This window comes from Chiloscyllium punctatum, chromosome 2 (genome assembly GCF_047496795.1).
Source record: "Chiloscyllium punctatum isolate Juve2018m chromosome 2, sChiPun1.3, whole genome shotgun sequence".
NCBI classification, from domain to species: Eukaryota; Metazoa; Chordata; class Chondrichthyes; order Orectolobiformes; family Hemiscylliidae; genus Chiloscyllium; species Chiloscyllium punctatum.
Genome location: NC_092740.1, coordinates 15,212,792 through 15,238,973, shown reverse-complemented (window position 1 = coordinate 15,238,973; position 26,182 = coordinate 15,212,792). Strand labels below are relative to the sequence as shown.

The 26,182-nt window shown below is 48.0% G+C and overlaps 1 protein-coding gene across 2 annotated transcripts in view; it reads left to right on the top strand.

Annotated features, from left to right (window-relative positions):
- mfsd10 (major facilitator superfamily domain containing 10) overlaps positions 1-26,182 on the top strand; it is a 60,218-nt gene that overhangs the window by 23,872 nt on the left and 10,164 nt on the right. For both annotated transcript variants that reach the window (XM_072594275.1, XM_072594284.1), the window contains exons 7-10: positions 2,533-2,641; positions 4,425-4,536; positions 5,914-6,022; positions 8,599-8,689. In XM_072594275.1, the coding sequence (XP_072450376.1) occupies positions 2,533-2,641; positions 4,425-4,536; positions 5,914-6,022; positions 8,599-8,689 (421 nt within the window). The remainder of the gene's footprint in view (positions 1-2,532; positions 2,642-4,424; positions 4,537-5,913; positions 6,023-8,598; positions 8,690-26,182) is intronic.

Sequence of the window (26,182 nt, the reverse complement as noted above, 5' to 3'; positions counted from 1 at the left end):
CTGTTTGGTGGCTTCACCAGGTTGGCACCGCATCTTCAGGTATGCCTATTGCTGCTCCTGGCATGCCCTCCTGCACTCTCCATTGAACCAGGGTTGATCCCCTGGCTTGATGGTAATGGTTGAGTGGGAAATATGCTGAGCATGAGATTACAGATTGTGATGGAGTACAGTTCTGCTGCTGTAGATAGCCCACAGCACCAGTCTTGTGTTGCTAGATCAGTTTGAAGCCTGACCCATTTAGCACGGTGATAGTGCCACACAACACAATGGAGGTTGTTCTCAATGTGAAAATGGGACCTCTGTCCACAAGGACTGTCCAGTGGTCACTCTTACCGATACTGTCATGGACAAGTGCATCTGCAGACGGCAGATTACTAAGGATGAGGTCAAATATGTTTTTGTCTCTTGTTGATTCCCACATCACCTGCCACTAGCAGCTATGTCCTTTAGGACCTGACCAGCTCGATCAGTAGTGCTGTGCTGAGCTGCTCTTGGTGGTGGACATTGAAGTCCCCCAAATTTTGTACCAATGCCATCCTCAGTGCTTCCTCCAAGTGTTGTTCAACATGGAGGAGTACCGATTCATCAGCTGAGGGAGGACGGTATGTGGTAATCAATAGGAGGTTTCCTTTCCCTTGAGACTCAATGGTGTCCAGGGTCAATGTTGAGGACTCCCAGAGCAACTGCTTCCTGACTGTGTCCCACCTTTGATGCCACCCTTCCCCTGCTGGTGTGACAGGACAGATACCAGGATGGTGATGGTGTGTCTGGAATAGTGTCTGTGAGGTATGATACCATGAGTCATATGTCAGGCTGTTTCTTGACTAGTCTGTGAGACAGCCCTCCCAATTTTGGCACTAGGGCCCAATTGTGTTAGTGAGGAAGGGTTGACAGAGCTGTTTCTGCCATTATCTTTTCCAGTATCTAGACCAATGCCCAATGGTCTGTCCAGTTTCTTGAAACTTTGTAGCAACTGAGTGGCTATGTCAGAAGGCAGATGAGAGTCAATTACATTGCTGTGGATCTGGAATCACACTGAGATCAGACCAGGTAAGGATAGCAGATTTCCTTTCCCAAAGGACATTAGTGAACCAGATGGATTTTTCCAGCAATCCAGAGTGGATTCATGGTCATCATTTAATTCCAGACTTTTATTGAATACAAATTTTGCCATCTGCCGTGGTTGACCCCAAGTGGGTGATGCCTGGTTATCTCGTCAGTAACACCAACATCTCTGGGACAGACAGTTACTGAAAGACCCTCAGTCCCACAAAGAACGGGAAGAATTCCAAACAGGAGTTGAGCTGTTTTATCTCAGCCTCGTAGTCTGTGTCAGCAGGGTTTGAGGTTTGGAAGTTCCCTGTGGTGCAGTTCGGATAATCCTAGGTTACATTCCCATCTCTGCTGTTGTTTATCTAATTGTCTATCCAGTGTCTTATTCACTGCCTAATGTCCCCACACAATTGCCCTAGTTAGAAGCATACCTGGCACATTGGAAGATGGTAAATGGTTTTGGAGGTCAGTCATCTCAGCTCCAGGACATCTCTGCAGGAGCTCTTCAGGTAGAGAAAGAGGACATTCTGCCCATCATGCCTACACCAGCTCTCCAAACAAGCATCATGGCTTGGTGCCACGGTCCTGCCTTTTCCCTGTAACCCAGTGCATTGAATAACCATCCAGTGCCCTCTTGAAGGCCTCAGTTGAACTGCTTGTACCATGTTTCCAGGCAGAGCATTCCAGCCCCTCACTACTCACTAAATGAAAAAGCTTCTTTCTCGTATTACCCTTGCTTTTTTTTACAGTTCAGTGGTATGATCATAGGACTGTTAATCCAGAGAGGCTAAAATCAACTGGGCAGAAGTGGGTACTGCAGATGCTGGAGATTAGAGTCAAGATTAGAGTGGTGTTGGGAAAGCACAGCAGGTCAGGCAGCATCCGAGGAGCAGGGAAATCGACGTATTGGGCAAAAGCCCTTCAGAGACCCAGGTAATGTCTGGGGTCCTGGATTCAAATCCCACCATGGCAGATGGTGTAATTTGAATTCAGAAAAGACTCTGGGATTAGAATTCAGTGTAAATCTGGAATTTAAGAGTCTAATGATGACCGTGAATCCATTGTCGATTATCAGAAAAACCCACCTGGTTCACTAATGGCCTTTAGGGACGGAAACTGCCATCTTTCAAACCAGGATACTGGAAAAGATAATGGCAGAAACAGCTCTGTCAACCCTTCCTCACTAACACAACTGGGCCACAGCAATGTGGTTTATTCTGAACTGCCCTCTGGGATGGGAAATAAATGCTGACTAAGTCACAACACCCTCATCCAGTCTGCCTTTCTTCTGTAACCCAGTGCATTGAATAACCATCCAGTTATTAAAAGCAAAACTTTGCTTTAAATCTGTGCCCTCTTGTTTTTTTCCTTTCTTCTGAAATCTTTATGTGATAACTGCTGGATTGATCTGATTGAAGGATGTGGGTTACCGACAGCAATAGGAAGTTTGTTATCCATTTCTCTTTTTTTCTGACTCAGGTCACCTCTATCTCCTCCACGTTCCAGAATGCCATCGACCTCCTCAGCCCGGTGGCTCTACTTAAGTTCTCTGCTGTCCAACAACGGACCGATTCTCCCTCTCCAGAAGGTGCGTGAATCTCCAGCCGAGGAATTCCCTGAGGAATTTCTTCCCATTTTGTTCTGCCTCCAGATCCCGCTTTTGGTGATCCGCCTGTGTGCAAACAGGCTGCCCTGTCTCCTGCATTGCTTCAAAAGTGACGACTTTGAATAAATCTATCTTCTTTGATTTCCTTGCTATCGTGTGACACCATGGAGCTTGTTCAGCTCTTCCTGCCCAGGAAGCCAGGGTCAGATGTAGCTGCAGCCCTGGTCAACCTCTGATCTTCAGTGATACTGTGGAGTTTAGCTTGTTCCCCTGTTTCAGTCTGTCCCCTTCAATCACTCCAGCATATTCTGACAAGTTGATTCCAGACAAAAATTCCATACAGTGCTGAAGAGGCCCTTCAGCCCATTGAGTCTGTGCTATCAAAGCTACACCAGCTCCACTTTTCAACGTAAGACTTATAGCCTGAATTTTATGGCATTTCAAGTGGCTTTTCTAAGTACTTTATAAAGGTGTGAAGTTTCCTGCCTCAACTACTCTCCCATGCAGATTTCCACCCCATTCTGGGAGAAAGAATTTCCCCAAATCTTACCTTTACAATTGCACCCCCTTATCATTGACCCTTTAATTAAGTGGCTCTCTTTACACCCCATGCATGCCCTCAACCTTATAGACCTTTATTAGGTCCTCCCTCATCCTGTCTGCTCCAACAAAAACAGCTTATCCAGCCTGTGTTCATCGCTAAACCGCTCCATCGCAGTCAACTTCCTGGTCAACCTTCTCTGCACCCCCTCCAGTTCAATCACATCCTTCCTGTAGTGTGATGACAGAACTGCACACAGGACTCCAGCTGTGGCCTCAACAAAATTCTGTAGATCACCAACATGATCTCTTATAATCTGTACCACAACTGATAAAGGCAATTGTCCTGTGTGTCTCCTTACCCATCCTATTAACCTGTCCCGTTGCCTCAGGGATCTGTTGTCAGTCACACCAAGATCCCTCTGTTCCTCTGAGCTTCCTGTATTCCACCATGTGCATCTGACTGAAGAAGGAAAGGCCCATTTGTTGTACATCAGCTCCCACTCTGATTCAGAACTGGGCCTGATACTTTCCAGCTGTGTTTTATCCTGAATTGTTCATGTTTCTAATGAACTAAAAGTCCAGTGACCTTTGCATTGTCGAGAGCATAGGAACAGGAGGAAATAGTCCAGCCCCTCAAGCCTGTTTTCCCTAAGAACTGTCGCAGGAGCTCACTGAGGCTCTGACAGCACCTTCTAAACCCACCACCTCTACCACCCAGATGGATAAGAACAACAGGCACATGGGAACACCACACCCAATAAGTTCCTCTCCAAGACACGCACCATCCTGACTTGGAAGTTCATCTATGTTGTTGGGTCAAAATCCTCGAAGTCCTACCCTAATAGCAAAGTGGGTCTACCTACAGCACACGGACTGCAGCAATTCAAGAAGGAAGCTCGCTACCACCTTCTCAAGGGGAAGTAGGGGCAGGCAATAAATGTTGGCTCAGTCAGCAACACCCACATCTTATGTTTAAAGATCATTTCTGATTTGTACATCAGCACCATGTACCAATATCCATGAGTAGTCCTTGCAGTAATGTTTTGTTCTATTGAGTCACCGAATAATGACTTAGCAGGTAAATAATACTTATCCCTCTGGGTTATGCCAGAGTGGCTTCCTCTCACTCTCCCCTACGTGAGGAATATGTGTGGGAAGACATCTGTCTAATGTCTGTTGCAGAGAGAAATGAGCTTGTAATCTTTTTACTTATTTTTCCCAGGGATGCGGGCATTGAAAGTTCTCGGACTGGTGTATTTCCTCTACCTGTTCTTGTTCTCAGGCCTGGAGTACACACTCAGTTTTCTCACTCACCAACGTTTCCATTTTAACAGGTAAGCAAGAATCCACTTGCAGCCCTACCTCACACACACCTTGATGCTAATGTTTGACCATTTAAATAATCAGAAAGCAAAAACATGAGATTTTTTTTCAGGAAAAAGATTAAAGCTCAGCATTAAGATCACCAGATTTCAAGTTACAGGCCAAAAGGACCATGACTCTTGTTCAACCATTTCTGATCCACACTGCATTTTGTTTTAAAATTTATCTAATCAATAGTCGATGGATATCAGTGAATTATTAATTTTTTAAAATTCTTTGACTGTGAACATCATTGGAAAGTCTTTGTTTCCATCTGCACATGGCCTAAGAAAATAGCCATTTAGTAAAGTCACCGTAGTCCTAAAGGGCTGCTCTCTCATTAGAGACAGAGAGACAACTGGTGGTGGTTTAACGTGGGTCACCGCATCTCAGGTGAGGGGAGAGGTTGAGACTTGCATGGTAACCTCAACCGGTGAGGGAATTGAACAAACGCTGTCAGCATTGCAAACCAGCTGGCCAGCTAACTGAGCTAACCGACCCCCAGCTGTTTAATACAAGTGATTGGCTCAAAGGATGGTGAGGAACAGCCACATTATTGAGAACCTGGAGTCACCAATTTATCAGATTGGGTACAGAAAGCAGAATGATATTTGAAAATCCACAGCTTTAAGGTGACTTAAATTGATAGCAGTTTTTTTAAATTTCCAAGCCTTTTCTTTGGAACTGAAAATCAAATTCTCGAACTGCTAGGACAGGATTAATGGCCTTTCTCCTACAGCAAGTGGAGAAGTCTTGGAACAGACTGCCTGAGAGTGGGACTGAGGCAGGTTAATCCACAACATTCAAATAGACTGTGAATTGTAAAGGGGGAAATGTGCAGGGAGAAGGTGGGGAAAAGACTATAAGGAAATGGTTCCTTTCGAGAACTAGTACAGGCATGTTGGGCCAAATAGCCTCCTTCGGCAACTGTAACACTCGGGATAGAGGTGACCCCAGTCCCACACCAATGCGATTGTGAATCTGTGGAATTCATTACCCCAGAGGGCAGTGGATTTTGGGCCATTGAGTAAATTTAAGGGGGAGGTGGACAGAGTTTTAATCACTAAAAGGTTGAAGAACTGTGGGGGCTGTGCTGAGATTAGCCGTGATCGTATTAAACAGTGGAGCAGGCTTGAGGGGCTGAATGGTCTACTCCTGTTCCTAGTCCTTATGTTCTTAACTCCCAATTGCCCTCCAGAACATAAACACTGATCTTGCCAGTGTCATGCACAGAATCTTTCAGTGCGTAGGGAGACCATTTATTTCATCATGTCTTTTTCTGCTGAGTAAATATATTCACTCCAATTTCTCTGACTGCCTTGCCATCTTTGCTCTATTTTTTTAAACAGTATGCAACAAGGGAAGATGTTCTTCTTTGTGGGGATTACAATGGCATTGGTCCAGGGTGGATACGCTCGAAGAATCAAGCCTGGCGATGAGGTGAAAGCTGTGAAGAGGGTAGGTGATGGAGAGCTGGGCTCAGATCACAGGCCGCGGAGGACTGGTTTCAGGCAACTGTGCCTGTTCTTCCAGCTGCCTCCAAATGGTGGTCTTGGAAAAGTGTCAGCAGTTCTGGAAGGGGAGGTGGGAAGGGAGGGGCGAATGGTTTGTAAAAAAGGGCAGTAGGAGGATGGAGGTGAGAGGGAGGGAAGATGGAAAGCACGGGATGGAGGGAGAAGGTTGGGAATGGAAGTATTCCTCGCTTTCTTTCAAAGACAATACTGTCGATCTGAGGTAGGTCTGAGAGTATTGGCTGTAGACACTTGGTCAGAGCGTTTGTGGAGATTTATCAGAATGATCCCAGTGATGAGAGATTTTAACCAGGTTATTGTTCTTCTTGGAGCAAAGAAGATTCTGGGAAGTTATAACATGGACCAAAAAAACTGTTTGCATTAGCGAAGGACCAAGGGACAGGGTAAAAACGAGGACTGCAAATGCTGGAAACCAGAGTCTAGATTAGAGTGGTGCTGGAAAAGCACAGCAGTTCAGGCAGCATCCGAGGAGCAGTAAAATCGACGTTTCGGGCAAAAGCCCTTCATCAGGAGTACAGGCAGAGTGCCTGCAGGGTGGAGAGATAAATGAGAGGAGGGTGGGGGTGGGGAGAAAGTAGCGTAGAGTACAATAGATGAGTGGGGGAGGGGATGAAGGTGATAGTCAGGGGGAAGGAGGGGTGGAGTGGATAGGTGGAAAAGAAGATAAGCAAGTAGGACAAGTCATGGGAACAGTGCTGAGCTGGAAGTTTGGAACTGGGGTGAGGTGGGGGAAGGGGAAATGAGGAAACTGTTGAAATACACATTGATGCCCTCGGGTTGAAGTGTTCCGAGGTGGAAGATGAGGCGTTCTTCCTCCAGGTGTCTGGTGGTGAGGGAGCAGCGGTGAAGGAGGCCCAGGATCTCCATATCCTCAGCAGAGTGGGAAGGGGAGTTGAAATGTTGGGCCATATTATTGTATTTGTTGCTCCCGAAGCGGTCTCCTTTACATTGGGGAGACTGAACGCCTCCTAGCGGAGCTTTAGGGAGCATCTCTGGGACACCCGCACCAATCAACCACACCGACCCGTGGCCCAACATTTTAACTCTCCCTCCCACTCTGCCGAGGACATGGAGGTCCTGGGCCTCCTTCACCGCTGCTCCGTCACCACCAGACGCCTGGAGGAAGAACGCCTCATCTTCCGCCTCGGAACACTTCAACCCCAGGGCATCAATGTGGACTTCAACAGGTTCCTCATTTCCCCTTCCCCCACCTCACCCCAGTTCCAAACTTCCAGCTCAGCACTGTTCCCATGACTTGTCCTACCTGCCTATCTTCTTTGCTACCTATCCACTCCACCCCTCCTCCCCTCTGACCTATCACCTTCATCCCCTCCCCCACTCACCTATTGCACTCTATGCTACTTTCTCCCCACCCCCACCCTCCTCTCACTTATCTCACCACCCTTCAGGCTCTCTGTCTGTATTCCTGATGAAGGGCTTTTGCCCGAAGCATTGATTTTACTGCTCCTCGGATGCTGCCTGAACTGCTGTGCTTTTCCAGCACCACTCTAATCTAGACTAAGGACCAGGGGACACCTGTTTAAGGTTTTGGCACGAGATGCAGGGAGAAATGTCAGGATGACCATCCTTTATGTAGTGAGGGAGGTGAGGGGAGAAGTGAGTGGAGGCTAGGGGAGAGGTTAGAGGTGGTCAGATGAGAGGAGGGGAGAGTTGAGGAGAGGAGGGGAGAGGAGAGGGGCAAGGGAAGAGTTGAGGAGAGGAGGGGAGAGGAGAGGTGAGATGAGGTGAGGGGAGAGGGTTGTTGTAGAGGAGAGTGTCATAAGGAGATTGGACTGGCAAAGAACAGGATGGTGGGATCTCTGAGTTGCTGGGTGGACATATAACACAGGCTAGATGTGCCAAAAAACCACCTCCTGTGTCATCGCGACCCTTTGATTGTGAGTCCGACACTATGTTTGTAACTCCTTTGTGCTCCACTCCCTGAATCACTGAAGAAATAAGACCATAAGACCATAAGACATAGGAGTGGAAGTAAGGACATTTGGCCCATCGAGTCCACTCCGCCATTCAATCATGGCACTTCAACTCCAAATCAGAGAGAGTTGTCACTTCTTTGGGGCTGGAAACCAGCCCCCCCCAACTCCCTTTCATTTCTCCTCCCTTCCCCTCACCCCCTTTCCTCTCCTCTCTCCTCCCCTCCCCTAACCTCCTCTCCTCAACTGGGGGTGGGGGTGGTGATTTAGGTCAACAGAGGGAGGGGAGGGAGAGGTTTAGGGGGCACAGGGTGTGGGTGGTATTACTGGTGGTGAGCCCACAGTAAAGCGTGGTGCTCCTGCTTGAGCAGCCAGGCCAGATACACTAGTTAAATCCCTTATGGGCCTCAATCTGCCCAAAGGCAGAATGGCTATTAGACTTCTCCTGATAGGACTGTAGTCGGCAGTTTGGCCAATGCTTGGGGAGAGCCGTAACATTCATCCCATTTAAGTACAACCTCAGCAGTGAAAAAGTCTTAGTGTCTCACGAAATATAATTTCTCTTCAGGCAATTGCCCTGCTGATCCCAGCATTTCTTATCATTGGCTGGGCCAACACCGTACTTGTCCTGTACATCGGTCTTCTCTTCTACTCATTCGGTAAGTCATTAAAGTGAACACTGACCTGAATATCTTTAACACGATGAAACAGACTGAAGAGGTTCTGAGGACCAGCATCAAAACAGAATCTGAGGGTCTGTGAGAATTGGAGGTTTCTGGTGTGTGACCAAACTCTTGCTCAAAGAGGTGGGCTTTAATCGGTGCCTTAAAAAGAAGGAAAGTGAGCCAGAGGGGGAATTGCAGAGTCTGTCACCTAGACAACTGAAAGTACAGCCGTTAATAGAACAGAAGGCCGAGTCTAGGAGAGTGGAGATGCCTCTGAAGATGTAGGAGGTGACAGGGGTAAGGAATAACAAAGGGATTAGGATTCTAAAACTGAAGGCCAGGAGCTGGTGGAGGTCAGTGGAGGTCAGTAGAGGTCAGTGGAGGTCAGTGGAGGTCAGTAGAGGTCAGTGGAGGTCAGTGGAGGTCATTGAGCAGAGCAGGTGGTGGATGGAGAAGTCATGATGCGAATAAGGATACAGACAGCAGGCATTGAACAGCTGCAATTTACAGAGAAATAACATTTTCTGCTTGATTATTTTAATAAGCTTCATTGTAAAACTTCAACCATTGCTCCATTTCTTAATCAGATATTTTAAAAAGGTCTCAAATAAATGAACAGAAGGTAATGAGAAGAGACGGGATAGTTTTGGGTCCAGACCATCAGAACTGTTGTCATCTAAGAAATGAATCTCGAGTTTCAATAGAGCTGGGAGTAGTTACATAATACAAAGTATCATCCTGCTGTCTTAGCCTGGCTAATATGTCCCACCTCTCCAAGAGTTATTGTCAGATGATCAGAGGATTAGATAGGTTGGACAGTGAGAGCCTTTTTCCTAGGGTGGTGATGGCTAGCACAAGGGGACATACTTTAAATTGAGGGGTGATAGATACAGGACAGATGTCAGAGGTAGGTCTTTTACTCCCGAGAGTAGTAGGGGGGGTGGAATGCCCTGCCTACAACAGTAGTAGACTTGACAACTTTAAAGACATTTAAATGGTCATTGAATAAACGTATGAATGATAATGGAATAGTGTTGATTAGATGGGCTTCAGATTGGTTTGATGGGTTGGCTCAAAATCGAGGGCCGAAGGGTCTGTACAGCTCTGGAATGTTCTATGTTCTCTGATTCATTGATGATAATTGGGATGATAATTGAAAATGCACCGTACTTCAGAACAGATCTCGTGTCTGGGGAAAGTACCAACAAAGTTTTATTAGGATGATCAGGGATTGGCTAGCTCAGTTGGCTGGATGGCTGGTTTATGACGCAGAGTGAACCCAGCAGCGCAGGTTCAATTCCTGCATCAGCTGAGGTTACCATGAGGACAGCATCTTCTCAACCTCTCCCCTTACCTGAGGCACAGTGACCTGCTGAGTTTTTCCATCATTCCATTACAGGTAATTCTGAACAATCGCGTCAGAGATGTTATTACATGTTTGTGGAGCAGCTGGGACTTGAACCAGCCCTCCTGGTTCAGAGGCTGCGACAAGAGTATGTGGTGCTGGAAAACCACAGCAGGTCAGGCAGCATCCGAGGAGCAGGAAAATCAACGTTTCAGGCAAAAGCCCTTCATCAGGAATGAGGCTGGGAGCCTCAGGGGTGGAGAGATAAATGGGAGGGGGGTGGGGCTGGGGGGAAGGTAGCTGAGAATTCAATAGGTGGATGGGGGTGGTAGATTGGAGAGGAGGGTGGAGGGGATAGATGGGAAGGAAGGGAGACAGATGGGATGGGTCATGAGGGTGGTGCTGATCTGGAAGGTTGGAACTGAGGAAAGGTTGGGGGGGGGAAGGGGAAATGAGGAAACTGGTGAAGTCCATATTGATACCCTGGGGTTAGAGGGTCCCGAGATGGAAGATGAGGCGTTCATCCTCCAGGCGTCGGGTGGTGAAGGAGTGGTGATGGAGGAGGCCCAGGACCTGCATGTCTTTGGCAGAGTGGGAGGGGGAGTTTAAGTGTTCAGCCTTGGGGCAGTAGGGTTGGTTGGTGTGGGTGAGGTAGGGACACTACCACTGCATTTGTGTGTGGAATGTGGAATTTGTGATCACAAGGGCTTGTGGACTGGATGCATTTAGGGGAAGATCGATCGTTATTCCAATCTCCTTCAACAAATGGAAAAACACAGAGTTAATTCAGAAGGGTTGGAGGAGAATCCTGAGGAATATGAAAACTGTTGAGCCAATGGCCTGTTTTAAAATTGTAAATATTTTGTAATAATTCAGAGATTTTATGCAACATCACCTCAAAACCTGATTATTCTTCCCTGCTGTAGAAACTTGATGCCATTGTGGCAGATGTCTATAGACTGGATATGCAGAGGTCCAGATTAATACTTTGGGGACATAGGCCTAAATCCCAGTGTGGAAGGTACTGGAATTTAAAATTCAAATCCTAAACCTGATAATGCAAAGCTAGTCTCAGTGTGAACCGGACATAGATTGTTATAAAAGCCCATCTTTCGGGAAGGAAACCTGTCGTTCTCACCGAATCTGACCTGCGTGTGACCCACAGGAATGCGATGGACTGAAATCTGCCCTCTGAAATGGCAGCTACTCAGTTCATAGAATTATACAGCTCTACAACATAGAGAAAAACCCTTAGCTCCATCACATCCATGCCAGTCAAAGCAACTTCTTAACTAATCTAATCCCATTTTCCAGCAATCTGCCTGTTGCCTTGTATACCTTGACATCACAAGTGTACATCTAATGCTTCCTAAATGTTCTGAGAGTTTCTGCCTCTCCCACCCTTAAAGGCAAAGAGTTCCTCCAGGTGAAAACATTTTTCCTCACATCTCCTTTAAACCTGTGCCTCCTGATCATTGATCCTGCATCAAGGGGAAAAGTTTCTTCCTATCTACCCTGTCTATGCCCCTCATAATTTATAAATCTATCATAGAATCCCTGTGGTATGGAAGCAAGCCATTTGGCCCATCGAGTCCACACCAATCTTTAAAAGAGCATCCCACCCAGACCCATCCCCATACCCTATCCCTGTAACCCTGCATTCCTCATGGCTAACCCTGCATATCCCTGGACACTATAGGCAACTTAGCCTGGCCAGTCAACCTAACCTGCACATCTTTGGGCTAAATCCCTCTCCTCTGCCCTAAGGAATTCAACCGCAGTCGATGCAATCTTCATAAAAGAAACTCTCCAGCCAGTGCAACATCCTGGTAAATCTTCTCCACATCCTCTCCAGTCCAATCACATCCCTCCTATAACGTGGATTGTGGAAGTGCACACAAGACTGTAGTTGTGGCCTAACCAACATTTTATACAGCTCCAGCATCACTTCCTTGCTCTTAAATTCTATGTCTCGATTAATGTTGTTATGTCTACCTTCTTGACCACTTCCTCCACCTGACCTAGTACCTTGAGGGACCAGTGTACATGCACACAAGGTCCCGTTGATCTTCAACAAAAGAAAAACCCAAAGAACTACGGATGCTGGAAAACAGAAACAAAAACCAGAAATTGCTGGGAAAACTCAGGAGGTCTGCCAGCATCTGTAGAGAGAAAGCAGAGTTAATGTTTTGGTATAAATGTCCCTTCTTTGGAATTCACTGAAGGGTCACTGGACTCAAAAAGTTAACTGCTTTCTCCCCACAGATGCTGTCAGGACAGACCTGCTGAGTTGTCCCAGCAATTTCTGTTTTGACCTTCATCCTCGGTGCTTCGGAACTGGAAAAGGCATGTTCTGGATGCACAAGAAGTATTGACAAACTAGAGCAACATTCAGAGCTCTGCACTTTTGTATTCTGGTCCCAAAGTTTACTGGTCACGTCTCTGCTTAGAGCATTTAGCACAGTTCTGGTTGGCAAGGACCATGGAGTCCTACACAAGACACTTACCAGACTGTTAATAGGAATGAGGAGCTACAGTTCTGTGGAGAGAGAAGATGGGATTGAGCTCCCCCAGTGGAGAAGGCTGAGTGGAAGTTTAAGAGGGGTATTCAAAACTATGTGATCTTTGTAGAAGGTAGGGTGGCATGGTGGCTCTGTTGCCTCACAGTGCCAGGGACCTGGGTTCAATTCTAGCCTCAGGCAAATGTCTGTGTGGAGTTTGCACATTCTCCCTGAGTCTGCATGGGTTTCCTCCAGGTGCTCTGGTTTCCTCCCACTGTCCAAAGATGTGCAGGTCAGGTGAATTGGCTATGCTGAAGTGCCCATAGTGGTAGGCGTATTAGTCAGAGGGAAATGGGTCTGGGTGGATTACTCTTCAGAGGGTCGGTGTGGACTTGTTGGGCCGAAGGGCCTGTTTCCACACTGTAGGGAATCTAATCTAATTGAGTTGGTTACCGGAGGGTACAGATTTAACCTGGGAAAAGAATGCAAGGGGAATTGAGAAGAAATTTCTTCGTGCAGGAGATCATTCAATTCTAAAAAAGGATGGTGGAATTGGATTTCATAGCGATTTTGAAAAAGGTGATGGGTACACATATGACCAGTCTGAGTATCTTAATAGTATCAACATCCTGGGGGGGTTACCATTGATCAGAAATTGAACTGGACTAGCCATATAAATACAATGTCTACAAGAGCAGGTCAGAGACTAGGAATTCTGCAGCAAGTAACTCCCATCCTGACTCCCCAAAGCCTGTTCACCATCTACAATGCACAAGTCAGGAATGTGATGGAATTCTTCCCACCTGCCTGGATGGGGTGCAGCTCCAACTAAACACAAGAGGCTGAACACCATCCAGGACAAAGCAACCCACTTGATTGGCACCAAATCGATAAACATTCACTTCTTACACCACTGATGCTCGATAACAAAGTTGTGAACTATCTACAAGACGCACTGAAGAAATTCTCAATGCTTCTCAGACAGCACCTTCCAAACCCATGGCCACTTCCATTGAGAAGGACAAGGGCAGCCGATATGTGGCAACATCACCCCCCTGCATGTTCCCCTACAAGCCACTCACCATTCTGACCAGGAAAGATAGAGCTGTTCTTTCACTGTCACTGGGTCTAATGACATTCTGGTTCTACCTACAGCACGTGGACTATAACGGTTCAAGAAGGCAGCTCACTACCGCCTTCTTACGAGTAACTAGAGAACAGACCTTGGCCCAGCCAGTGATGCCCACATCCTAATAATGAACAAAATAAATATTTCGTGTAGAGAATGACCCTTCAGCCCATTGTGCCCAGTTTGTCCTAGTCCTCTGGTATTTTCTCTGGCAAACGATTCCTTTAATTTTTTTCCAGTTCCCTTCGGGAAGTTACCAATGAATCTCCTTCTACCAAGCTTTCAGGCAGCACTGACCGCTGATGATGGAGGGAGTGAATGTTTGTAGGTGAGGTACCAATCAAGCAGGTTGCTTTGTCCTTGTAGATGGTGGATTGACTGGGGTGTCAGGAGGTGGGTTACTCGCCGCAGTATCCCTAGTCTCTGATCTGCTCTTGTAGCCACTGTGTTTATGTGGTGAGTCCATTTGAGTTTCTGGTCAATGGTAACCCCAAGGATGTTGACAGTGGGCAATTCAGTGATGGTAATACCGTTGAATATCAAGAGGCAGTGGTTAAGAGTTTCTCTCATTGGTGATGGTCATTGTCTGGCATTTGTGTGGCGTGAATGTTACTTGACACCTGTCGGCCCAAGCCTGGATATTGTACAGATCTTGTTGTGTTTGAGCATAGACTGCTTCAGTATCTGAGGAGACGCGAATGGTGATGAACACTGTGCAATTATCAGTTAACATCCCCACTTCTGACCTTATGACAGAGGGAAGGTCATTGTTGAAGCAGCTGAAGATGGTCGGGCCTAGGACACTACCCTGAGGAAATCCTGCAGAGATGTCTTGGAGCTGAGATGACTGACCCTCCACAACCACAATCATCTTCCTTTGTGCCAGTGGAGTGTTTGCCCCCTGATTCCCATTTATTCCAGTTTTGCCAGGGCTCCTTGATGGTATACTTGGTCAAATGCAGCCTTGATATTGAGGTCTGCCACTCTCCCCTCACCTCTTGAATTCAACTCTTTTGTTGATGTTTGAACCAAGGCTGTATGAAGGTCAGGAGCTGAGTGACTCTGGCGAAACCCAAGCTGGGCGTCACTGAGCAGGTTATTGCTCAGCAGGTGCTGCTTTATTGCCCTGTTATTGACCCCTTCCATCACTTTACTGATGATGGAGATTGATTGGGCGGTAATTGGCCGGGTTGGATTTGTCCTGCTTTTTGTGTACAGGACAACCTGGGTAATTTTCCACATTGTCGGGTAGATGCCAGTGCTGTAACTGTACTGGAAGAGCTTGGTTAGGGGAGTGGCAAGTTCTGCAGCACACGTCTTCAGTGCTATTGCCAGAATGTTATCAGGGCCCATTGCCTTTGCAGTATCCAGTGCCCCCAGCCATTTCTTGATATCACAGAGTGAATTGAATTGGCTGAAGGCTGGTATCTGTGATGCTGGGGACCACTGGAGGAGCCCGTGGAAGATCAGCCACTCAGCACTTCTGATCGAAGATTGTTGCGAATGCATCAGCCTTATCTTTTGCACTGATGTGATGGCTCCTGCATCGTTGGGGATGGGGGTATTTGTGGAGCCTCCTCTTTTAGTGAGTTGTTTAATTGTCCACCATCATTCACAACTGGATGTGGAAGGACTGCAGAGCTTAGATATGATTCATTGGTTGTGGGATCACTTAGCTCTGTCTATCACTTGCTGCTTATGCTGTTTGGTGGCTTCACCAGGTTTTCACCTCATTTTTAGGTATGCCTGATGCTGCTCCTGCATGCCCTTCTGCAGGCTTGATGATAATGGTTGAGTGGGGAATATGCTGGGCCATGAGGTTGCAGATTGTGCTGGAGTACAGTTCTGCTGCTGTTGATATCCTAGAGCGCTTCATGGATGCCCAGTCTTGAGCCACTAGATCAGCTTGAAGTCCCATTTATTACGTTGATAGTGCCACACAACGCGATAGAGGTTATTCCCAATGTGAAGGCGGGACTTCATCTCCCAAGGACAGTGTGGAGGTCGTTTTGTTGTTATGGGTTACTTTAACTTCCTCAATATTGATTGGAATCTCCTTAGTGCACCTGGCCTGGATGGAGCCCTTTTTTACAGGTGTGTCCGGGAAGGATTCCTGACTCAATGTATAGATAGGCCGACTGGGAGGAGGCCATATTTGTTTTGGTGCTTGGTAACGAGCCAGGCCAGGTGTCTGTTTTTTCGGTGGGAGAGCGTTTCGGTGACAGTGACTACAACTGCCAACCTTTATCATAGCCATAGACAGGGTTCGGAACAGATAGTATGGGAAGGGAATTGGGGGAGGGGAAATTATACTGCTACTAGACAGGAGCTGTGAAGTATAAATTGGGAACAACTGTTCTGCGGGAAATGGGCACAACAGAATTGTGAAGGCTGTTTAAGGAGCACTTGTTGCAAGTGTTGGATAACTTTGTCCTGTGGAGACAAGCAAAGAATGGTAAGGTGAAGGAGCCTTGGATGACAAGATCAGAGGAGCTCCTTGTCAAAAGGAAGAAAGAAGCTTATTTAAGGTTGAGGAAGCAAGGATCTGGCACAGCTTTAGAGGATTACAGAGTAGCTAGAAAACAACACAACAGACTGAGGAGAGTCACAGAGTCACAGATGTACAGCACGGAAACAGACCCTTCAGTCCAACTCGTCCATGCTGACCAGATATCCTAAATAAATCTAGGCCCATATGTGAGCATTTGTCCCATATCTCTCTAAATCTTTCCTATTCATATACCCATTCAGATACCTTTTAAATGTTATAATTGTATCAGCCTCCACCACTTCCTTTGGTAGCACATTTTATATAGGCATCACATTCTGCATGAAAAGGTTGCCCCCTTAGGTCGCTTTTAAATCTTTCTCCTTTCACCTTAAACCTATGCCTCTGGTTTTGGACTCCCTCATCCCAGGGAAAAAAACCTTGTCTATTTACTCTATCCACGCCCCTCATGTTTTTTTATAAACCTCAATAAGGTCACACCTCAGCCTCTGACATTCCAGGGAAAATAGTCCCAGCTTACTCAGTCTTTCCCTGTCGTTCAAACCTGGCAACATCCTTGTGAATCTTTTCTGAACCCTTTCAAGTTTCACAACATTCTTGCTATAGCAGGGAGATGAGAATTGCTTGCAGTGGTTGGTTTTCAGACTGGGGGCATGAGACCCGTGGTGTGCCACAAAGATTGGCGCTGGGTCCAACGCTTTTCGTCGTTTATATAAATGAAAGGTATGGTTAGTAAGTTTGCAGATGACACCAAGATTGGAGGTGTGGTGGGCAGAGAAGAAGGTTACCTCACAGTACAGCAGGATCTTGATCAGTTGGGCCAGTAGGCCGAGGGAGTTTAATTTAGATGTATGTGAAGTTCCGCAGTTTGGAAAGGCAAATCAGGGCAGGACTTATACACTTAATGGTAAAGTCCTGGAAAGTGGTGCTGAATAAAGAGACCTTGGGGTGCAGTTTCATAGTTCCTTGAAAGTGGAGTCGAGAACTAGGAGGGATGACGAAAAAGCCTTGGTGGGAAGGATTAGAGAAAACCCAAAGGTGTTCTACACATTTGTGAGGAATAAGAGGATGATCAGAGAGAAGATAGGTTCTGGATTAGTGGTGCTGGAAGAGCACAGCAGTTCAGGCAGCATCCAAGGAGCTTCGAAATTGACATTTCGGGCAAAAGCCCTTCATCAGGAATAAAGGCAGTGAGCCTGAAGTGTGGAGAGATAAGCTAGAGGAGGGTGGGGGTGGGGAGAAAGTAGCATAGAGTTCAATGGGTAAGTGGGGGAGGGATGAAGGTGATAGGTCAGGGAGGAGAGGGTGGAGTGGATAGGTGGAAAAGGAGATAGGCAGGTAGGACAAGTCCAGACAAGTCATGGGGCCAGTGCTGAGCTGGAAGTTTGGAACTAGGGTAAGGTGGGGGAAGGGGAAATGAGGAAACTGTTGAAGTCCACATTGATGCCCTGGGGTTGAAGTGTTCCGAGGCGGAAGATGAGGCGTTCTTCCTCCAGGCGTCTGGTGGTGAGGGAGCAGCGGTGAAGGAGGCCCAGGACCTCCATGTCCTCGGCAGAGTGGGAGGGAGAGTTGAAATGTTGGGCCACGGGGCGGTGTGGTTGATTGGTGTGGGTGTCCCGGAGATGTTCCCTAAAGCGCTCTGCTGTGAGGCGCCCAGTCTCCCCAATGTAGAGGAGACCACATCGGGAGCAATGGATACAATAAATGATATTAGTGGATGTGCAGGTAAAACTTTGATGGATGTGGAAGGCTCCTTTAGGGCCTTGGATAGAGGTGAGGGAGGAGGCACAGGTTTTACAGTTCCTGCGGTGGCAGGGGAAAGTGCCAGAATGGGAGGGTGGGTTGTAGGGGGGCGTGGACCTGACCAGGTAGTTGCGGAAGGCGGAAAGGGGTGGGGAGGGAAATATATCCCTGGTGGTGGTGTCTGTTTGGAGGTGGCGGAAATTTCGGCGGATGATTTCGTTTATGCGAAGGTTTGTAGGGTGGAAGGTGAGCACCAGGGGCGTTCTGTCCTTGTTACGGTTGGAGGGGTGGGATCTGAGGGCGGAGGTGCGGGATGTAGACGAGATGCGTTGGAGGGCACCTTGAACCACGTGGGAAGGGAAATTGCGGTCTCTAAAGAAGGAGGCCATCTGGTGTGTTCTGTGGTGGAAATGGTCCTCCTGGGAGCAGATCCGGCGGAGGCAGAGGAATTAGGAATACGGAATGGCATTTTTGCAAGAGGTAGGGTGGGAAGAGGTGTAATCCAGGTAGCTGTGGGAGTCGGTGGGTTTGTAAAAAATGTCAGTGTCAAGTCGGTCGTCATTAATGGAGATGGAGAGGTCCAGGAAGGGGAGGGAGGTGTCAGAGATGGTCCAGGTAAATTTAAGGTCAGGGTGGAATGTGTTGGTGAAGTTGATGAATTGCTCAACCTCCTCACGGGAGCACGAGGTGGCACCAATGCAGTTATCAATGTAGCGGAGCAAGAGGTGGGGAGTGGTGCCGGTGTAATTACGGAAGATCAACTGCTCCACGTAGCCAACAAAGAGACAGGCATAGCTGGAGCCCATATGGGTGCCCATGGCTACGCCTTTGGTCTGGAGGAAGTGGGAGGATTCAAAGGAGAAATTGTTAAGGGTGAGGACCAGTTCGGCCAAATGAATGAGAGTGTCGGTGGAAGGGTACTGTTGGGGACGTCTGGAGAGGAAAAAACGGAGGGCTTGGAGGCCCTGGTCATGGCGGATGGAGGTGTAGAGGGATTGGATATCCATGGTGAAGATGAGGCGTTGGGGGCCGGGGAAATGGAAGTCTTGGAGGAGGTGGAGGGTGTGGGTGGTGTCTCGAACGTATGTGGGGAGTTCCTGGACTAGGGGGGATAGGACAGTGTCGAGGTAGGTAGAGATGAGTTCAGTGGGGCAGGAGCATGCTGAGACAATGGGTCGGCCAGGGTGGTCAGGCTTGTGGATCTTGGGAAGGAGGTTGAACCGGGCAGTGCGGGGTTCCCGGACTATGAGGTTGGAAGCTGTGGGTGGGAGATCTCCTGAGGTGATGAGGTTCTGTATGGTCTGGGAGATGATGGTTTGGTGATGGGGGGTGGGGTCATGGTCGAGGGGGCACTAGGAAGAGGGGGCACCTCCGCCCTCAGACCCCACCACTTTCCGCCTTCCGCAAAGACCATTCCCTCCGTGACTACCTGGTCAGGTCCACGCCCCCCTACAACCCACCCTCCCATCCTGGCACTTTCCCCTGCCACCGCAGGAACTGTAAAACCTGTGCCCACACCTCCTCCCTCACCTCTATCCAAGGCCCTAAAGGAGCCTTCCACATCCATCAAAGTTTTACTTGCACATCCACTAAGATCATTTACTGTATCCGTTGCTCCCGATGTGGTCTCTTCTACATTGGGGAGACTGGGCGCCTCACAGCAGAGCGCTTTAGGGAACATCTCCGGGACATCCGCACCAATCAACCACACCGCCCCGTGGCCCAACATTTCAACTCTCCCTCCCACTCTGCCGAGGACATGGAGGTCCTGGGCCTCCTTCACCGTCGCTCCCTCACCACCAGACACCTGGAGGAAGAACGCCTCATCTTCTGCCTCGGAACACTTCAACCCCAGGGCATCAATGTGGACTTCAACAGTTTTCTCATTTCCCCTTCCCCCACCTCACCCTAGTTCTAAACTTCCAGCTCAGCACTGGCCCCATGACTTGTCCGGACTTGTCCTACCTGCCTATCTCCTTTTCCACCTATCCATTCCACCCTCTCCTCCTTGACCTATCACCTTCATCTCCTCCCCCACTCACCCATTGTACTCTATGCTACATTCTCCCCACCTCCACCCTCCTCTAGCTTATCTCTCCACACTTCAGGCTCACTGCCTTTATTCCTGATGAAGGGCTTTTGCCCGAAACGTCGATTTCGAAGCTCCTTGGATGCTGCCTGAATTGCTATTCTCTTCCAGCACCACTAATCCAGAATCTGGTTTCCAGCATCTGCAGTCATTGTTTTTACCTCAGAGAGAATTTAGGGCCGATCAGGGATAGTGGAGGGAACTTGTGCCTGGAGACTGAAGAGGTAGGGGATGCCCTGAATGAGTTTTTGCTTCAGTATTCACGAGAGAGAGGGACCTTGTTGATAGTGAGAACACCATGGACCAGGTTAATAGGCTTGAACAGATTAATATTAAGAAAGTGTATGTGCTGGAAATTCTGGGAAGCATCAAAATAGAGAAGTCCCCAGGGCCAGACCAGATATATCCAAGGTTACTACGAGAAGTGAGGAATGAGATTGTTGCGCCTCTGGTGATGATCTTTGCATCCTCACTCTCCATGGGAGTAGTATTTGATGATTGGAAGGAGGTGAATGTTGTTCCTCTGTTCAAGAACGGGAATAGGGAAATTCCCAGTCAGTCTGGAAAGGATTGTGAGAGATAGGATTTATGGAAAAACATAGTTTGATTAAAGATTGTCAGCATGCCTTTAGGAGAGGTAGGTCATGCCTCTCAAGCCATATTGAGTTCTTTGTGGATGTGGTGAGACAAGTTGACGAAGGTTGAGCAGTGGATGTAGATTACATTACAGTGTGGAAACAGGCCCTTCGGCCCAACAAGTCCACACCGACCTGCCAAAGCGCAACCCACCCATAACCCTACATTTACCCCTTACCTAACACTACGGGCAATTTAGTATGGCCAATTCACCTGACCTGCACATCTTTGGACTGTGGGAGGAAACCGGAGCACCTGGAGCAAACCCACGCAGACACGGGGAGAACGTGCAAACTCCACACAGTCAGTCGCCTGAGGTGGGAATTGAACCCGGGTCTCTGGCGTTGTGAGGCAGCAGTGCTAACTGCTGTGCCACCGTGCCGCCCACAAAGTAGGGCATTTGATAATGTTCACCATGGTAGGTTCATTTAGAAAGTTAGGAGGTCTGGGACACAGGGAAGTTTGTTTGTCTGGGTACAGAATTGACTGGCCGAAAGAAGACAGTGAGTGGCAGTGGATGAAAAGTAGTCCGCCTGGAGGCCGGTGATCGTTGGTGTCCCACAGGGATCTGTTCTTGGGCCTCAGCTCTTTGTAGTTTTTATAATTTACTTTGATGAAAAGGTGGAAGGGTGGGTTAGTAAATTTGCTGATGACACAAAGGTCAGTGGTGTTGTAGATAGTGTCGAGGGCTGTTGCAGGCTACAACAAGACATTGACAGGATGCGGAACTGGGTAGAAAAGTGGCAGATGGAGTCCAACCTGGACTAACGTGAAGTGATTCATTTTGGAAGGTCAAATTTGAGTGCTGAATACAGGGTTAAAGACAGGATTCTTGGCAGTGGATGTGGAGGAGCAGCAGGATCTTGGGGTCCACATACATAGATTCCCTCAAAATTGACACCCAAGTAATAGGGTTGTTAAGAAGGTGTATGCTGTTTTGGCTTTCATTAACAGGGGGATTGAGCTTAAGAGCCGCGAGGCTTTGCTGCAGCTCTACAGAACCCTGGTTAGACCACGCTTGGAATATTGTGTCCAGGTCTGGTCACCTCATTATAGGAAGGTTGTAGATGCTTTAGAGAGGATGCAGAGGAGATTTACCAGGATGTTGCCTGGATTGGAGAGCTTGTCTTATGAAGAGAGGTTGAGTGAGCTCGGGCTTTTCACACTGGAGAGAAGAAGGAAGCGAGGTGACCTGATAGAGGTGTACAAGGTAATGAGAGGCAGAGGGAGATAGCCAGAGACTTCTCCCCAGGGTAGAAATGGCTGTCACGAGGGGTCATATTTTTAAGGTGATTGGAGGAAGGTATAGGGGAGATGTCAAAGGTTGGTTCTTCATGCTGAGAATGGTGGGTGTGTGTGGAATGCACTGCCAGCAGAGTCAGAGACATGAGGGACATTTACATGGACGGCAGTAAATTGAGGGATGTGTAGGTTAGGTTGATCTTAGATCATAGAACATAGAACATAGAACAATACAGCACAGAACAGGCCCTTCGGCCCACGATGTTGTGCCGAACTTCTATCCTAGATTAAGCACCCATCCATGTACCTATCCAAATGCCGCTTAAAGGTCGCCAATGAATCTGACTCTACCACTCCCACGGGCAGCGCATTCCATGCCCCCACCACTCTCTGGGTGAAGAACCCACCCCTGACATCTCCCCTATACCTTCCACCCTTCACCTTAAATTTATGTCCCCTTGTAACACTCTGTTGTACCCGGGGAAAAAGTTTCTGACTGTCTACTCTATCTATTCCTCTGATCATCTTATAAACCTCTATCAAGTCACCCCTCATCCTTCGCCGTTCCAACGAGAAAAGGCCGAGAACTCTCAACCTATCCTCGTACGACCTACTCTCCATTCCAGGCAACATCCTGGTAAATCTTCTCTGCACCCTCTCCAAAGCTTCCACATCTTTCCTAAAGTGAGGCGACCAGAACTGCACACAGTACTCCAAATGTGGCCTAACCAAAGTCCTGTACAGCTGCAACATCACCTCACGACTCTTGAATTCAATCCCTCTGCTAATGAACGATAATACTCCATAGGCCTTCTTACAAACTCTATCCACCTGAGTGGCAACCTTCAAAGATCTATGTACATAGACCCCAAGATCCCTCTGTTCCTCCACCTGACCAAGAACCCTACCATTAACCCTGTATTCCGCATTCTTATTTGTTCTTCCAAAATGGACAACTTCACACTTGGCAGGGTTGAACTCCATCTGCCACTCCTCAGCCCAGCTCTGCATCATATCTAAGTCCCTCTGCAGCCGACAACAGCCCTCCTCACTGTCCACAACTCCACCTATCTTTGTATCATCTGCAAATTTACTGACCCACCCTTCGACTCCCTCATCTAAGTCATTAATAAAAATTACAAACAGCAGAGGACCCAGAACTGATCCCTGCGGAACTCCACTTGTAACTGGACTCCATGCTGAATATTTACCATCTACTACCACTCTCTGACTTCGACCGGTTAGCCAGTTTTCTATCCAATTGGCCAAATTTCCCTCTATCCCATGCCTCCTGACTTTCCGCATAAGCCTACCATGGGGAACCTTATCAAATGCCTTACTAAAATCCATGTACACTACATCCACTGCTCTACCCTCATCCACATGCTTGGTCACCTCCTCGAAGAATTCAATAAGACTTGTAAGGCAAGACCTACCCTTCACAAATCCGTGCTGGCTGTCCCTAATCAAGCAGTGCCGTTCCAGATACTCGTAAATCCTATCCCTCAGTACCCTTTCCATTACTTTGCCTACCACAGAAGTAAGACTAACTGGCCTGTAATTCCCGGGGTTATCCCTATTCCCTTTTTTGAACAGGGGCACAACATTCGCTACTCTCCAGTCCCCTGGTACCACCCCCGTTGCCAGTGAAGACGAGAAGATCATTGCCAACGGTACTGCAATTTCCTCTCTTGCTTCCCACATAATCCTAGGATATATCCCGTCAGGCCCGGGGGACTTGTCTATCCTCAAGTTGTTCAAAATGTCCAACACATCTTCCTTCCTAACAGATATCTCTTCTAGCTTATCAGTCCGTTTCACACTCTCCTCTTCAACAATACAGTCCCTCTCGTTCGTAAATACTGAAGAGAAGTACTTGTTCAAGACCTCTCCTATCTCTTCCGACTCAATACACAGTCTCCCACCACTGTCCTTGATCGGACCTACCCTCGTTCTCGTCATTCTCAGGTTTCTCACATACGCATAGAATGCCTTGGGGTTATCCTTGATCCTATCCGCCAGGGATTTTTCATGCCCTCTCTTAGCTCTCCTAGTCCCTTTCTTCAGGTCCCTTCTGGCTATCCTGTATCCCTCCACTGCTCTGTCTGAACCTTGTTTCCTCAACCTTATGTAAGCCTCCTTCTTCCTCTTTACTAGACATTCAACCTCCCTCGTCAACCAAGGCTCCCTCACACGACCATTTCTTTCCTGCCTGATCGGTACATACATATCAAGGACACGTCGTATCTGCTCCTTGAAAAAGTCCCACATTTCCACCACATCCTTCCCTGACAGCCTATGCTCCCAACGTATGCTCCTCAAATCCTGTCTTACAGCATCGTAATTTCCCTTCCCCCAATTGTAGAAACTTCCTTGTTGTGCGCACCTATCTCTCTCCATAACCAAGGTGAAAGTCACAGAATTGTGGTCGCCATCACCAAAATGTTCACCCACTAACAAGCCCACCACTTGTCCCAGTTCGTTACCGAGTACCAAATCCAATATGGCCTCCCCTCTGGTTGGACAATCTACATACTGCGTTAGAAAAGCTTCCTGGACACACTGCACAAACACCGCCCCATCCAATCTACTTGATCTAAAGAGCTTCCAATCAATATTTGGGAAGTTGAAGTCGCCCATGACTACGACCCTGTGGCTTCTGCACCTTTCCAAAATCTGTTTCCCAATCTGTTTCTCCACATCTCTGCTGCTATTGGGGGGCCTATAATAAACACCCAACAAGGTGACTGCACCTTTCCTATTTCTGACTTCAGCCCATACTACCTCCAGAGGCAGATCCCCCTCAAACTTCCTTTCTGCAGCCGTTATACCATTTCTAATTAGCAATGCCACCCCCCCTCCTTTTTTACCACCCTCCCTAATCTTACTGAAACATCTGTACCCAGGAACCTCCAACAGCCATTCCTGTCCCTCATCTATCCATGTTTCCGTGATGGCTACAACATCGTAGTCCCAGGTACCGATCCATGCCTTAAGTTCACCCACCTTATTTCTGATACTCCTTGCATTGAAGTATGCGCACTTGAGCCCATCTCTGTGTCTGTAAGTAGTCCCTGTCAGTGCTACCTTCTCCACAGCCTCCCTACAGTCTTGGACATCCTGACACACAGCTAGCTTACTTGCTGGACTACAAGTCCGGATCCCATCCCCCTGCCAAATTAGTTTAAACCCCCCCGAAGAGTGCTAGCAAACCTACCCCCCAGGATATTGGTGCCCTTCTGGTTCAGGTGCAACCCGTCCTGTTTATACAGGTCCCACCTTCCCCAGAATGCAGTCCAATTGTCCAAATATCTGAAGCCCTCCCTCCTACACCATCCTTGCAGCCACGTGTTCAACTGCACTCTCTCCCTATTCTTTGCCTCTCTGTCACGTGGCACCGGCAACAACCCAGAGATGACGACTCTGTCTGTCCTAGCTTTTAGCTTCCAGCCTAACTCCTTGAGCTCTTGAATGACCTCCCCACCCCTCTTCCTACCTATGTCGTTGGTGCCAATGTGTACCACGACTTCTGGCTGCACACCCTCCCCCTTAAGGATTCTGAAGACACGGTCCGAGACGTCTCGGACCCTAGCACCCGGGAGGCAACAAACCATCCGAGAGTCTCGCCCATGTCCACAGAACCGCCTGTCCGTCCCTCTAACTAGAGAGTCCCCTATAACTAGCGCTCTCTTCTTCTCCCCCTTTCCCTTCTGAATCTCAGAGCCACAGACCCCTTCACTGCAGCTTACACCTGCAAGGCTGTCCCCCCCAACAGTTTCCAAAGCTGCATACTTATTTTTTAGGGGAACGACCACAGGGGAACCCTGCACTGCCTGTTTCTTCCCCTTCCCACCTCTAACTGTTACCCAGCTACCTCTGTTCTCTGGCGTAACTATGTCCCTGTAGCTTCTATCGATCACCCTCTCAGCCTCTTGAATAATCCTCAGCTCATCCAGCTCCAGTTCCAGTTCCCTAACTCGTTCGGTGAGGATCAGGATCTGACTGCATTTCCTGCACACGAAGTCGGCAGGAGTATCGGTGGTCACCCCTACCTCAAACATCCTGCAGGAGGAACATTCCACCGCCTGCGCTGCCATGACTGTACACTGTCTCCAAAAACAAGAACACTGAGGATAAATGCTCAGCACAACATTGTAGGCTGAAGGGCCTGGACTGTGCCATACTGTTCTATGTTCTATGTGGTGGTCAGGATGCTTGTACAGTGAGGAGTAGAAGGAACCTTCAATGCAGGGTGAAAGAACAGAGCAAACCTTTGTTCAGAATGATATTCAT